The 16,028-nt window shown below is 39.6% G+C and overlaps 1 protein-coding gene across 5 annotated transcripts in view; it reads right to left on the bottom strand.

The window, feature by feature from the left end:
* The window catches only part of ADAMTSL1 (ADAMTS like 1), a 482,116-nt gene that overhangs the window by 153,278 nt on the left and 312,810 nt on the right, over positions 1–16,028 (bottom strand). For all 5 annotated transcript variants that reach the window (XM_069777337.1, XM_069777336.1, XM_069777338.1 and 2 more), the window contains one exon: positions 6,735–6,780. In XM_069777337.1, coding sequence (XP_069633438.1) covers positions 6,735–6,780 — 46 coding nt within the window. The remainder of the gene's footprint in view (positions 1–6,734; positions 6,781–16,028) is intronic.

The following is a 16,028-nucleotide window of genomic DNA, read 5'->3' as shown; positions in this document are numbered from 1 at the left end:
GCCACAAAATCTTCTGGTGAATACCCTTCTCTGAATTTTTCTGTCCATAAGTGAATACAGTCAGGTCTATTGGCTTGGCTTAGGCTTATTGCAGAGATCCAAGCCAACTCTCTTGTTTGGTTCAAGCTTGGCTCTACATTCGAAACTTCCTGGCTTGCAATAGCTTTATTTTTACAAAGACAGAAAGGCCCAATAAAGCACACAACATACAGAGTTCATAATCCTGCTTTGTACAGTATTCAATACTAAGTTTGTTGTGTTGGATTTTATTTTTAAATCAAAGAAAGAAAAATGTACAGTCAACATAACAAGCTTTCAGGACACGGCAGGTGACCAGGATCAATGTTAAATACTTCCAGTCTTTGATATCATGATCAAAATAAAACAATGGATTTAAATAGTAGAGCTTGTGTTTCAAAAAGTTTTCATGTGAAACTTGAAGCCACTCAAAGAATACATTCAAGCAGTCAGAAACGCAGACATGCATACTTATCTTGGCACACAGATATAAAAAGGGGGTCACAGTCTGGCCCACCACTTTTCTCCTACTGAAATCCTGAATCCAAAATCTACTTGATGGTCTTGAAGGTCCCTTTCCCTCAGGGGGGAACTTTCCTTCCAGTTAAGAACGTACATGTACTTGTACCTACACACATAACACCTGCATAACCTGTGTAATGTTTTTTTATACCAAATGGACGATGTTAAGGAAAGTAGTGGTCCGAATATGACCCATCATTAGACACAGGTCACTGAGACTGAAAAAGTAGGAACTGTACAGAACTCGGCACTGCTTATTAATCGCTTGTCCATGTTTTGTTTTTTCTTTCTAAACTTACTATTTACTGTTTGTATTATGTCAGTGGGGATCAGAGCCTTTTTGTGCTGGGCTTTGTGCAATCATATAATGAAAGACAGATACAAGCTTACAGCCTATAAATGAGTATTCTAGTTGCTGAAATAACAGATAAGGCAAAGCCAGTGTTTTGTTGCATATTTGTTCAAGCTGTAAATTGCTATTTTCTTCTAAACTCTTCACACACCTTTAGATAAGAGTCTTTGCTGTTTTGAGGCAGTCTTCCTGTGCCTCATTTCTGCAGTGCTGGCTCCTGGACAGGAGAAACTGTAGACTATGACTCCACAAAGTCTTTTCCCCTTTTAAAAAAAATCAGCCTGCTTTCAGCATGTGCACAGGGGCTTAGTGGAAGGGGATCCTCTACAGCTGCCAGCTAGCACAGCTTCATTGGCCTGAGTGAAGTTACGTTTTACTCCACCTAAGGGTCTGATCCTGGAAGCTATTTAACAGTATGCAGTTTGTCTACCTGCACAACAGATTGACAGACAAAGGTGTGCCCACACTTTGAGACAGCCAGAAGTCACGGGCCAAGTCAGTGTAGCAGTGAACCCAAGGCAGCATACCTTTGCATAGGTTATGTAGTTCTGCGAGGTATTTTGCTAACCACATCCGCATGGCCTGTGTTTGCCTTGGAGCATGCAGCAGCACTGGCATCTGGCCGCAAAAGCACTACAGTCCTGCTTCAGGTTAATCCAGCTTTGGTGCTATATTCAAATTGTACCAGTTTTGTTTTCTTTTGGAAATTATCTGTGGGGCCCTGAAGACATGAGGAACTGCTGCCATTGCACTCCTTGAAGAATCAGAAAGAACTAATAAACTTGAAAGTCTCGTCTAAGTCCATTTATCTTCAAGCTTCCTATTCATTAAGACTTTTTAGGGAAGAAAATTTCCAGTGAATAGGAAACAACTGTTCCACCTCTAACTCTGTGAGTCCTAGATGGCTGTTTCATGACCTTGAGCTTGTGATGGCTCATGAGATATTCCTGAAACATGGAGCCTGTGCTGGATACCTGTAATATCCATTCATCCTATCAGGTCAGGATTTCCTCCACTGCAATGAAAATATATATCATTTTAAAGATGATCAGAAACCCTTTTGATGTATGAAACCTATTTTAAAATAAACACAGGAGTTTCATCTTTACCTCTCAGGCACCTAATGCTGGCCATATTATTACGGCTTCATTTGCTTCCTCACATCCAAAATTTTTTTTTTTAACTTGACCTCCTATTTGACCCTGTTGTAATTCATAAGGTCCATGGAGTTTTGCGATGTTTGAATCCCTTTAAAAACAATTTCTATTAATCAACAAACCAGTGGAAAAGATAAGATGAATCCCAGATGTCCCTTGATGGTGATAGGTAGATCAGATTTCATGGGACAAAAGAGGGTTAAGCTTTTTAAAGTTTACTTAGCGGGTGAAATGTGGAAGATCATATCTAAGCTGCAATAGGTGGAAACAGTCAAAGAACCTTAAAACAGTTTACAATATATGGGCTTATATATTTGCAAAGGCCAAGAAAGATTTACTATACCTGGAGCTTTTCCTCTGTGCAAAAAATGACTAACAACTGGACTACTCTGTGTAGCATCTGACAGAACAGCTTATTGAACCAGTTCCATGAAGTACGCACAGCGTTTCAGCTGCACCGATTTCCCTACTGAGAAAGAAAGCATGAAATCCTCAAGCAGGGGCTTGCCCAAGACTAAATAAGAACTTTAGATAAAAGTACAGAGATTTAGGAGATCTAGGGATTTAACAGAAACTCCACTTGGCCTTGAAGCCTTGTTGAGTGCCTGCTTGAATTAAATTTCTTGCAGCCAGTTTTTTCACTACTCTACTCCTGTGAACTTCTAAATAGATTAGGATCATGCTTAGCTGCTTAAATTGAGAGGGGCTCATACTATAGCTTTCTCTGACAACCCCAAGACACTGCAGTATCTGACAGAGAGAAACATGAGAGAAATAATATGAATATATGGGGGAATATCAGCAGATGCTTCTAGTCTGTATTAAATAAACATGAAACAGAGATGAGGGCTAAAACAGTCAGTGAAGTATAAATCTAAACCTCCACGAAGGTTCGTCATTAGAAATATTTATAAAATCAATTACAAAAAATGTCTTTTTTTAAAAAGTATGTTCCCATTTTTGGCATATAATTCAACATGCAGCTTTTCATGCTATTTAAAAAGGTTTGTTTGTTCATATCTTTTAAATATTAAAGTGAAGTGTTTAAATTAGATACAGTAACTTGTATTTCAGCTTTAAAAACTTCCAAATATTTCAGTTAAAAACTAATACAAGTACCTACTATTAGCATACACTTTCCTAAATGCACCATGGGTGCCACACTGGCAGATCAGAAAGAGATATTTAAACAAATAAAAAAAAAAATCAGAAATACTGAATTTAAATCTATGACTCCTGAAAAGTCCTGAACGGAGTCCTGAAATGCCACTGTAATGGAAGTGATCCAGGTTGTTTGGTCTACAAAGATTCTTGATGGATTTACACAGAATGGCAGCAATGGGGGAGGGGGAGTTGTTCTATTTTTTAATAGTCAAAGATTCACAAGTCTGCTTATTGAGAAAGTAGCAAATCCAGAAGTCAAAGCTTCTACCATTAGCAACATAATAAAAGCACTTGTTTCCAAGTACAAAGAAATAATTCCTAGACAACACACTGAGGTTTTAAAATGCACCCATTCAGAAATAAGATGGTAGTTATTAAAAACCAGCATTTTGAAGAACAGACTGTAGTCACAATAAATAATCTGAGTTTGGAAGAATTTTTACTTGAAAACTAAACTGACATTAAGTAAATCTGGTGTTAGCAGGGAGATATGTGTAGTAGTTGGGTTTTTTTTTTAATTTATTTTTTATTTAAAATGCAAAGTGGGAGTTTTGATTGCAGAAGACTTTACATGGCATTTCTAGCCACCAGAGGGTAGAAAAATTAAATCCTGCTAATCATTTTTGTAGATCTGAAAAAATTCTACCTCGTGATGATGCTTCTCATACACACAAGCCAATGCTTCTGAGGATTAGGCACTTATATGGAAGTTTAGGTCTGACACTTTCCAACAGGCTGGGCTTTGGTGCATGGAAAGAAGACAGTGTCATTTTGTCAAAAGTAAGATGGGCAGTATCAGTGCTGGTGTGTACAAAATGCAGCATGAGCTTATAAGAAGCAGGGATGGAAGTAGCCTGTCTGAATGCAAGCCAAAAAATGGGGGATGTCATTATAGTTGGTATTTCAGTCAAGTGAAGAAAGTGAGGTATATATAAAAAAGAGCTGCAGGTAGTGTTTACTGGTGTTTACAAGTTTTGGTGGTCTGATTAATGGGATCTACAACCTACAAATTTTATCTTAGTCTTAACAGAACTGCTCTAAACCTTGCTGAAAGAGATAGTAACATTTTGCAGCTTCCAGCATTGTCTATTTTCATGTCAAAAAGCAAAGTCTCAAGAGCAGCTTTATATGTAGTGTTCATCATCATGTTAGCAGGTATAAGCAAGTAAATATGAAGAGCAAACTCCTTTGGGAATGAAGTTGCGGTCTCATGCCTCTCATTTTTTTCTGGTCTGATTCAGACTGCAGTGCAATAAAAGGAAAAATATCAAGGAAAATAAAAATGTTTTCAATCACAAAAAGGGGTTTGGTAATGGAGGAGAATGAAGAGAGGAGGCATGGAAACAGTACACATTCCAGACAGATTTTTGTGTAAATGGGGGAAGAGAAAGCAAATACCAGCATAGTGGCAGAAGCACTGAAAAAGAGAAAGGGCAAATGAGGTGGCATGATAGCCTGCTACAAAAGCTGGAGAGAACCTGGCAGCAAAGAACATGCCTAAAAGAAGGAATGAGAGCGTGCTAGCTTGAAAAAAAAACCCCAACAACAAAAAACCTACTAAAAAAGTCAATCCTACTCGCAGTTTGGAAATATTTTTGCTTGTTTTGCATAGTGTTTAGTATAACAACTCACCTAGATAAAAAAGCATGTTTTCATTGCATTCAGAGTAATTTTCTAAAGAAAAACAAATGACTCGCTCTCTTGACTGCATGCTTATATTCTAAAATGGCTGGAAACATACTTGGAGTCAATATGAATAGTAAGAAGAAAAAAAGCAGATGCAATTCAACCCTAAATCATCTTCAGATTCCCTCTTTCCTTCTTTTACTATGTATACGTGTGGCTTTATACCCATAATCTTTCCAGTTTCTGATCAACACCAGGCGATGCAAGTGGTGAACACACTGGACTGGATTTGTTCTTTTAAGGACTGCTCAGAAGCTTTATAGACAGCAGTATCAATCTCTCTTGTAGTCTATGCTATGAAAATGGTTCAGTATCCCTAGAATAATACAGGTCACTGAAGAAACAGCCACATCATTCTCTCCCCTTGCCCCTCTATTTCTTTATCTCATTCTTTCCTCCCCCCTGTAATTTAATTTCAGGATGAATTAAAACCAGCTGTAGCAAAATCTTGCAAATGATAGTGCCTATGGCAGCAGAGCAGGATGCTAGTTTGCCTCACTGCTCTTAGCGTACACAAGGGCAGGTCAGAAGGGGAAGGGGACTGTCACAAGGTGCATGCAATCACAAACCAGACCAAAACTGATGGGTCTGATTGTAGTCCAATTAGCCTTTAACAGTCTCTCTCTCTTTTCTTTTTTTTTTTTTTTAGTGTGTGTGTGTGTGTCTGTGATATTCCACAGAGCTACAGCATGCAACTTGACTGACACAAATCAACCTTCCCATTCCCACCATGGTTGTGGTGTAGCCTAAGTGCCTCAGAGATGGAAACTGGACTGTTAATCAGCCAGCAGACCTATTTATTGACTACTCTGGTTGTTATCAGTTAGTGAAGCAGATGTCTAGACTGATGAGAGATTTCAGGAACCCAAAGCATACACCCAGAACAAATTTCAGAGGAAGAAATGTGAGAAATCTTATGCATGGGAGACTACAACTCAGATAGAAGCAGTTTCTTTCATTATGAACTGTAGTCTATTGAAGAAAATATGAGCTAAATATGAGGGAACAGATTCATTTTTTTAACTTAAACTTTTAAACTTTTTTAGACAAAGCACCTATTGAAAGGATTCTGAATACGTCCCTATCAGGCATGAGAAAGCTTGGCCCAGTGCACATTTGATTTCATTTTCCATCTTTACTGGTAAAACTGACATTTGCCTATGTAATTTGAGAGCTTTTACTATTCTTGGCACCCAATAAAACTTTCCGTATGAAAGTCTTTATTTCCATTTTCACCAGTGAAAACACACTTTCACTTCAGTGACCAAAGAAGTTGAAGTTTCTTATTTTATTGTATTGAAAACTGTATCCACCATATATAAAAAACAAGCAAGAGCCTTTGGAAAGGCCAAAACACTGGTGCAGGCTATCTAAAACTGCTTTTCGAAGACATGCAACAGAATAGCAATGCTGGGAGAGCACAGGTGAGGAGAAACATATATCTCTTACTGACTTGTCTTCAATCCTTAGCAGGTTAATCTTCCATCCTGACAGACTCCCCAGTGTGAACCAGCTGGTTATCAAAATAATACTGGGAACACGAGTGGTCTTGATTCTGCCAGGGGGACTGTAAAGAGCAACTCCAAAGTTTCACTGACACTCTATTTGAAAAGGCTGTGACTGTGATCCCTTCCAAAGAGTTTTAGCATCATGCTATGCCATAATCTCTCCAGTTTTTCAAGAAACTGACAAAAGTTTGCCATAGTCCTGAGGTATGAAGGCAGTTTAGATAGCTATAGTAGTTTAACTATCACATTACCAAGTCATTTTATGTAATTTGGACGCAACTGTCGTATGTGATGATTTGTATCATATCAAAGCTATACTTCACTTACCACATTGCTGCATGTCCTGTACCGGATGTTTCGCCCTTCACAGGTCCTGTGTCCAAAAATTAAAAACAAACCCAAAAACATTAATAGCTGAATATAAAAAGCAAACACGTGATGTTTATTCTGTCAGCATCTTTCCTACGATGATCTCTAATCACCTAATTCCCCACCAACCCTCTTCCCCAAAGTAAAGGTCTCTCTGTCCCCATACGGGTATTGAGGTATGAACTCTACAACTCCTCAGTTTCCTACCTTTGCTTTAAAAATGAGTTTCTAGAAGGAGGGATCAGTTTGTAAATGAGGTTGGAGCTCAGAGTACAGAACATAGCTGGAAATCAACATCTGAATCACATTAATAAAGCCCCGTGTCTCCCAGCTTTCCACAATGATTTCACAAAGGCTCAGCTCTGCGTCTACCCAGGCACACACCTTAGCACTGACACATCCTCAGCAGCCAGGCTTTATCTGCTGGGGAACAACCTGTGCACTGGGAGGAAGGAAACCTGCCTGCAGCAGTGTGAAATGACAGGCTAGCAGGGCAGGGCTTTTTCCCAATTTGATGTGAGGGGAGAAGGAGAGCATAAAACTTCCCCCCTGACCCACCAGACCTTCACTACTCCCAGATCCATGCTGCAGAACAGCATCCAAAGAACACCTGGGCCCAACAGAGGTCAAGGAGAGCACGTGCCCTGACATGTGCTCTCCATGGCTCTCCTTCTTTTCCCCCACAGCAGACCCATACCAGCCCTGAGGCTGGCGGGGCTTCCAGAAGAAAGGTCAACACCCAGGTATCTTTTTAGCACTGAGCAGTGTGTATTCCGAGTATTTGACCTTAGGTGAAGTTTCATGTGTTTTACGAGTTCAGACAGCACACTCTGTGGAGGTCCTCAGTACAAATCAGAATGCAGGGTTTGGCTTTTAAAGATTATCCTTCAAAAGAATAGAATTCCTTACATTTTTAATTTCTTAATTTCACAACTTCCTCCCCCACCCCCACCCCCTTTTTTTTTTTTGGCCAGGATTTAACAAGTACACATTCCTTGTGGACTAAATGCCTGCCAAGAGTGAATTTTTAAATCCAAACCATTTTGAACTATCCAAGAGAGAAAGGACAGCATCTGCATGTGTTTGTCGTTCCTTTTTCCTTTGTTTTTTTTGAAAACAGAAGAACTTTTTCCATACTGAGTTAACTCTAGAATAATCTGAACAGATTTCCTTTAAATTATTGAAGCCATCCTTCCTCCCACCTTTATCCACAAAACTTAATTGTGAAATTCCTCCAGCAGTCATTTACACCTATGTCAGTACAAAATCAGGGCAAAACGCAGTTTTGCAAATGTATCACAGGGGTGTAAATTATCACAAGAGAAAATAGACAAGTAAATAAACTTACCACTTTTTCAGAAGAAATGTAAGCAGAAAGATAACATATTCTGTTGTGTAGCATTTAGCATAAAAAGGATGCTATTAAAAGCATATTAGAAGTACCACTAGTTCAATGCTTTTGTAATGTTATATAATTAACTGAAGCAATTTTTGATCATTACAAGCATGCACAGAAGTGAAAAGTGTCTACAAAGTATCTAGCACTACAAAAAACAGTTTTAGCAGTGTAACAATAAAAATTATATTCACAATAGGCTATGAACTAAAAAAAATGAAAATAACTGCAAGCAACTCCCCCAGCATCCCAGTCATTCCTGAGCAATATAGACAAGCTAGCAGAGATACTGTGGTGCAAGCCAAACCTGTTTATGCTCCACTACATTCAGTAGAGGTACTTTTGGTTTACAGTGGTAGGTAGCAAAGAAAAAAGTATATGCAGCATGCAGGCAGTCCTAGTGCAGGCCTTGTACACCACACTGAATAACTTGTTTGCCAAGCTTGATACATGCTCCACCTATCCCTTAGAAATGCCATAAAACCCATCAGACATCCCTTTGCTTCACATAGACCTGCTGTTACCACGATTTACTATAATTTATTAACCTCAGAACCATTGAACTGCAAGGGAAATTCAAACTTCATTTCGATCAGCTGCCTCACAGTTTCTTCTTCTTTTCACAGTTTCTTCATATTGTCTGTTTTGAAATGAAAACCCACTTATTTTTCAGTAATTCTTTGCATTAGGGAAAAGAATGGGTACTTTCATTAGACATGTGCCACAGAACTATTCAGATTTTTCTTCCAATTTCCCTCCTTTGGTTAATGGCCAGGGTTTTTCAGAAAAAAATGTGCCATTCTGGATGTAGCTAGTGCTGTGATGATTCATGAACACTAGGAATCACTCTTGCAAAACTTCCCTTGTCCCCTCTCCAAGAGCAAACTTTGGGGTTTTGTTGTTTGAGCTCATTAGTTTCCCCGTTATCACCCATCAAACAAAAGCAGGTAAACTGCTTTCAGCCTAAGCTGATATATTTTCACAATAGATTTGTAGAGTAGTTTGTGTTTCAGAGCTATGCTGCTTCAGGACAGTATTCCAGATTCTCTTAAACTCAAGTATCTACTTTTGGATTCAAAACCATAGGATTTGTAGGAAAAAAAAAAAAGATAGTTAAAAAGACTCTGGGAAAAAAAAATTAAATAGCGGGGTGGGGGCATAAATTTTGATTTTAAAAAGTAAATTCTGTTTCTGATCCTGTCTATGCTTAAAATAGGGAAGCTGAAACCATCTAGTGAACTTAATCCTGCTAGAGTGAAATACACAGCATCTTGCATGACACCAAGCCAGACTAGTTTCTTCCTCTAGGCAGGGTTCAAATTAATAGTACGGGTCCCTTATCTCAGTGTGGATGCTTTGCAGAGTGCCACAGCACAGAGCATTTAACAGGCAAGGAAGGACCACAGCAGATTAGTGAGACGACATTATGAGATACAGTCACCACACATCCTCTGACCTCTGTAGGGTATAAATGAGAACTCATATGAAGAAGGAGTACACAGCCATTTGTAAAAGTCAGAAGTCACCCAAAATGGCAAGTTCATCTTGGAGAGCACACAAAGAGTGGGAGCCGTAAGAGGTACTTCTAGTCTTCTCTGTTATCTATACACTGCAGGGGATTTTGCGAAGGGAAAAGGTAGCTGAGGGTTTGGCTTGACAGGCAATTATTAGCAAGTGAATATGAAAGAAAAGCAAGCGAATGGGAATCATGTTTCATTCTTCAAACCTAGTCACTTGTTTCCAGTAAAGTTTCTGAAAGAAGTTAACAACTTTTAATATATTAAAATATTCACTTCTCTTAATGTAAACAACCTGAAACCCTAGTATTTATTTCTCCAGGCTCCAGTTTGTAGAGGGACTTAGTTCAAGTCGTGTCCCCCCCCCAAAGGTCTAAAGTAGATGTGTATTTGTGCTCAGCTAGAGTTAGAAGCCTTGCAATAATCCATGCCAGAAAGAATAGCAACTCCATGCCAAAGCTGCCTTTATCTGTAATTACCAAAAACAATGAAAGAGATTTGCAGAGGAGGACCTCATCAACTCCTGCCACTCTCAGCAGTCATCAAAGTTTGAAATGCTTTTCCTAAGAAACAAATCTCCATATAAGCAAGCAACTATGAGCCAGAGGTGGGTTATTTCTGTGGATGTGAATTTTGATGCAACTGTTCACTACAGGGGTTTGAAAAATGATGTAATGTTGGACAATCTTCACTCTCCTTTATTTTCACACCCCTTAATAATCACTTTTCTGGACAGATTCTGATTTCTGCACTGCACCTGCGAGAAAAATATGCTGTGGGCCTTTCTGCTCCCACAAGATCTTAGGCAGACTGTGTTAGCCCTCCCCTTTCCCTGGTGCCAGCAGGCATGAGACCTTGCTATACACACAGTAACACCATCTTGCATCTCTCTTTTCCCACCATGTTGCTCTTACCTCTTTCCCAAATGTTGCACAGTGTTATGATTCCCTCTCATCCTCAATACAACTTCTGTGTTTGTCCTTATCCAGGGGAAAAAAGAGTCTTTTTTATTCTTTCAGCATACCATAATGGAAATGTGAAGGAAAGCCATAAACACCAAATTGTTACGAAAAAGGAAGATGCAGCAGGACTGCACTGACTTTATGAGTTCACTTTTTCAAAATGTCTGGTTGGGTCTGCCCAACTTCATGTCCAAATCATTCAATTGACAATATATTGAAAAGATGTGTAAAAATTTTTCCATATCCTTTTGTTAATAAGCACCTTGCCTGCCACAATGTAGATGCACTGGTATGTTTTGCCATGCACCTTGGCATTGCAACTGCAAAAATCTTTCATTCTTTATGTTTAGGAGACTGTCTCCTACAGACTTCTGCACCTTGTTGAAATAGTGAAATACCAGAAATGTTACGGGAATAGTTAACTTTGAGACAAGAAAAGTGGGCATGGATAGACAAGCCAACTTTCCCTAGACAAGCCAAATTTGCCTGGCAAATTTAGTTACAGTTCTTATGAATATAATTTCTGCAGGAGTAAAATAAATAAACAACCAGGAGGCAAAATACCAACTTGAGTCACTACATGCAGGAAGCTGGCTAGGCAAATAAAAGTGTGGGTACTGATCTGTGGCCACCAAAGGCCTACTTCTTGCATAAATAATGTTTTCTGCAATATTGTTATTAGGGAATCAATAATTCTGTTGTAAATAATGTATCATACTTAGCATGATTGGACTCATGCAAACCTCATGAAGTTCAACAAGGCCAAGTGCAAGGCCCTGCACCTGGGCCGGGGCAAACCCCAATATCAATACAGACTGAGTGATGAATTGACTGAGAGCAGCCCTGCAGAGAAGGACTTGGGCATACTGGTGGATGAAAAATTGGATGTGAGCTGGCAATGTCTGCTTGCAGACCAGAAAGCCAATTTTATCCTCCGCTGCATAAAAAGAAGCATAGCCAGCAGGGCTAGGGAGGGGATTCTCCCCCTCTACTCTACTCTGATGAGGCCCCACTTGGAGTACTGAATCCAGCTCTGGGGTTCCTAGTACAAGACAGACATTGACCTGTTATAGCAGATCCAGAGGGTCACAAAAATGATCAGAGGGCTGGAACACCTCTCCTATGAAGAAAGGCTGAGAGAGTTGGGGTAGAAAGTGGGTTCATGAGGTTAAAGTCCAGTTTAACAAATTAATATCCTTTTGTGACCAAATCACCCATCTAGTTGACCAAGGGAAGCCAGTACATGTGGGTTTTCTGGATTTTAGCAAAGCTTTTGAAACTGTCTCTCATAGCATCCTTCTGGACAAAATGTCCAGCATACAGCTAGACAAGCCCATAATATGTTGGCTAAGTAATTGGCTGATGGGTCAGGCTCAAAGAGTTCTAGTAAATGCAGTCACATCAGGTTGGTGGTCAGTCACTAGTGGGGTACCCCAGGGCTCAATTTTAGGGCCAGTGCTCTTTAATGTTTTTATAAATCATCTCGATGCAGGAATCAAATGTACATTAAGTAAGTTTGCTGATACTAAACTAGAAGGAGCTGTGGACTCCCTTGAGGGTAGAGAGGCCTTACAGAGAGATCTGGACAGACTAGAGAGCTGGGCAATTACCAACTGTGAAATTTAGCAAGAGCAAGTGCAGGATTGTCTACCTGGGATGGTGTAATCCTGATTATACGTACAAACTGGGGGATGAGAGGCTGGAGAGCAGCCCCGTGGAAAAAGAAGGGGGTTTGGGTTGATGGCAAGTTGAATGTGAGTCAACAGTGTGCCCTGGCAGCCAAAAGGACCAACCGTGTGCTGGGGTGCATCAAGCACAGCATCGCTAGCCTGTCGAGGGAGGTGATTGTCCCACTCTACACTGCACTGGTGCGGCCCCACCTTGAGTACTGTGGGCAGTTGTGGGCGCCTCAGTATAAGAAGGACATCAGACTATTGAAGTGAAATGTGTGTAGAGGAGGACAACCAAGATGGTGAAAGGTGTCAAGGGCAAGACATGAGGACTAGCTGGGGTCACTTGGTTTGTTCAGCTTGGAGAAGAGAAGGCTAAGGGGTGACCTTATCACAGTCTACATCTTCCTCAAGGAGGGCAGCAGAGGAGGAGGTCCTGATCTCCTCTCTCTGGTGGCCAGCGATAGGACACGAGGAAACAGAATAAAGCTGTGTAAGGGGAAGTTCAATTTGACATTAGGAAAAGGTTCTTCACTGAGATGGTGGTCAGTCACTGGAACAGGTCCCCCAGGAAGTGGTCACAGCATGAAGCCTGTCAGAGTTTGAGGAGCATTTGGGTGATGCTCTTAGTCATATGGTTTAGTTTCAAGTAGTCCTGCAAGGAGCAGGGAGTTGGACTCTATGATCCTTATGGGTCCTTTCCAACTCAAGGTATTCTGTGATTCTCTGATTCTATGTTCAGCTGGAGAAAAGAAGGCTCCAGGGGACCTTGCTGCAGACTTTTAATATATAAAGGGAGCTTATATGGAATATGGAGAAAGACTTTTTACTAAGGCCTGTACTGACAGGACAAGGGGCAATGATTTTAAACTGGAAGAGGATAGATTTAGATGGGATATAAGGAAGAATTTTTTTCACAATGCAGGTGGTGAGACACTGGAATAGGTTGCCCAGAGAAGTTCTGGATGTCCCATCACTGGAAGTGTTCAAGGTGAGGTTGGACAGGACTTTGAGCAACCTGATCTAGTGAAAGATGTCCCTGCCCATGGCAGGAGGGTTGGACTAGATGATCTGTAAAGGTCCTTTCCAACCCAACCCATTCTATGATTAAATAAACATTGACCCTCATGTATGTGAAGGGGATGAGTATGGAACTAACAAGCCATCATGCTGGGCTTTACTCTGTGAAACTCTTGTATAACTAGAGTAAATTCACTGGAATCAAAAGAATGGAATATGGCTCTACACATATGCAATATGACTACACATTATACCAAAGAGATGGTGTTAGAAAAAAGAAGGGAAAAAATGCCTTTATTTAATACTTAGCCTGAACCAAAACCTGACTGGCTTTTTAGGAATTTGAAGGACAAGTAAACAGTGTTTCTCAAAGACGAAGTCCCTTTCATGGTGATATTAGTAGAAAACAAGTACTTGTTTCTGGCTACCTAATGCTTGTTGAAGTTGTGTTGAATGCTCCCTACAGAGTGCCATCCAATCTCTTCTAAAGTTTTGTTTATACTGTAGGCTATAGTGCAAGAAATAACCAAAGTAATGTAAAGGTAGCTAGCCCACCTACTGATACGCTAAGTTGGCTATTTCTAGCAGTCTAGCCAAGATAGCATAGAGCTCAGAGAAAGCTAATATATCTATTGGTTTTGCAGAGATAAGCCTTTCCTTCTAAAAGTACGATTAGGCTTGTGTCACAATTTCATTTTAAACTCTGGAATTTTGATGAGAGGAATGGTTCAGATTTGAGAATTTTGTTGGAAATGTTATGATCAGCTGCACCTCCAACAGTGCTCCAACCCGCACAAAGCTCTTCCTCTGGGTAGCTTCTGCTTCCCTTGGAGTTTAAGGGTGGCATTATATTTACTCAGAAGTAAGGCAGACCTTGGACTTTTGCTGTACAAATTGCTGAACAGAACAATTTATTCTGATTTTTACTTTCAAATTCTTCTTTGCATTATTCAGAGCCACTGAATATTATTTTCTAAGTAACAGCTGGCATTAAATGATAGTGCCTAAACTCTCAGTAAAATATGATTGCCTAGTCCAATTAAAATAACAAAAATCAAATTTGAGAAAAATAAAGGAAAAGGAGAAAAATTTGTCAGAGTGCTTTCAGACTAGTGTTTATTTTCAACTATTTCGTCTCTCACATATGTCACTGCAGTATTTTTTATTTTCTTAAGAATTTTTTAAAAAGTGTCTTTAGCTTTGCATTTGCACATATAACATGTTGCAGATATACAGAAAGCAATTACAGTTGCAAATGTTTTTCAGATGCTTACTAGGCAAGAAAGGCAGAAAAAAAGCAAGAATTAAAGAAGTGCCTTTCAGCAAAACAACAGCAAGAGGTCTCTTCACAATCCAAGTGGAAAGAAAATACAATACTAAATCTCACCTGGCCTGCTGTGTCACAAAGATAACATCTAGAACATACTGCAGGCCCCAAAGTACTAACACCCCAAATGTGAACATGCCTGAGCTTGGATCTGGATCCAAGTTTTGCAGCTGGTCTTTACAAAACAAATGTGCTGAGCAGGAACCCTAGTTCCCGATGCTTTGAGGAAGTTTGAACCTGGGTCTGAATCACATGTCTTAGCCCAGCTCCGCTGAAATGCTTATGCTTTCTCATGTATGATCTATTGCTTGGGGCTTTAGAGAATCACATCTTAACTTCTTTTTTATAGGTAGTAAGGCTTACAAAAACTCCACATCATGCAAAGGCCTGGCTGATTTAATTCTTTTTCATTTAAATTCAAGAACAGATTTATTGAAAGAATTATGAACATACAAGAGCTCTTCCAGTGAACCTGGACTTATGAGCAGTTTATAATCCAAGTGAAGGCTTCACAGACTTTTGTTAGGTAGGCTACTTCTCAACAGAAAGACAGATTTATAGAGACCATATCCATCACTCATCTGTAGGTACAATGCTGATTACCATTCATTGTAACACAGATCAGTACATCAGTTTCTAACTCAAAACACCAATTTATAACATCCCTGTGGCAACTCTAGCAATGGATTACACGGGCAAACAACACTAGGAAAGCATTTTATATATCTTTAGCCATTTCACTGAGGCTTAGAAGTAGGAAATTAGGACAGTGATTAACTGGTTCTCCAAATACTGTCAGCAATCACTCCACAATGTTGATCTAGATTGTGTGAAATTTGCAGCTTGTTATATTATTGACTCAAATTTAAGATTGTCACTTGCTGCTTCTGCCATTAGGAGGAGTTAGAATTGTAGTCTCTCTCGAAAAATAGAAATACTTCTCCATCAAATGAAAGCAGGAAATGTTCTCATAATTACTCATTTGACTAATCCCAGAGTAAATAGAATAAAAAGTTCCCTTTTAAAATGCTGCTAGATGGCACAGCTTTAACCAGAAGCATCTACAAACTAAATATACTCAGAATTTATTCCAAATGTTTAAAATCACACAGTATAGCATGGAGGATGTCCTTTACAGAGTAAACCAGCTACAGTTATCAACTGAAGCAGAAAACAAGCCAGCTATTAAGGTATCCTGAAGGTCATTTGCAAGAAGTAATATACTAAGCTAGCATACAGATACAGTTTTGATCAGCGTAATGAGAACCATCCTCCAAAATCATTTGGTAGCACAGGTCACCTAAGAATTTAATGACATAGACTGTACTCCCATTCAGTGATGTGGTATACTTCATCAGAA

This window comes from Haliaeetus albicilla, chromosome Z (assembly GCF_947461875.1).
Source record: "Haliaeetus albicilla chromosome Z, bHalAlb1.1, whole genome shotgun sequence".
NCBI lineage: Eukaryota > Metazoa > Chordata > Aves > Accipitriformes > Accipitridae > Haliaeetus > Haliaeetus albicilla.
This window is presented reverse-complemented; position numbering and strand designations above follow the sequence as displayed.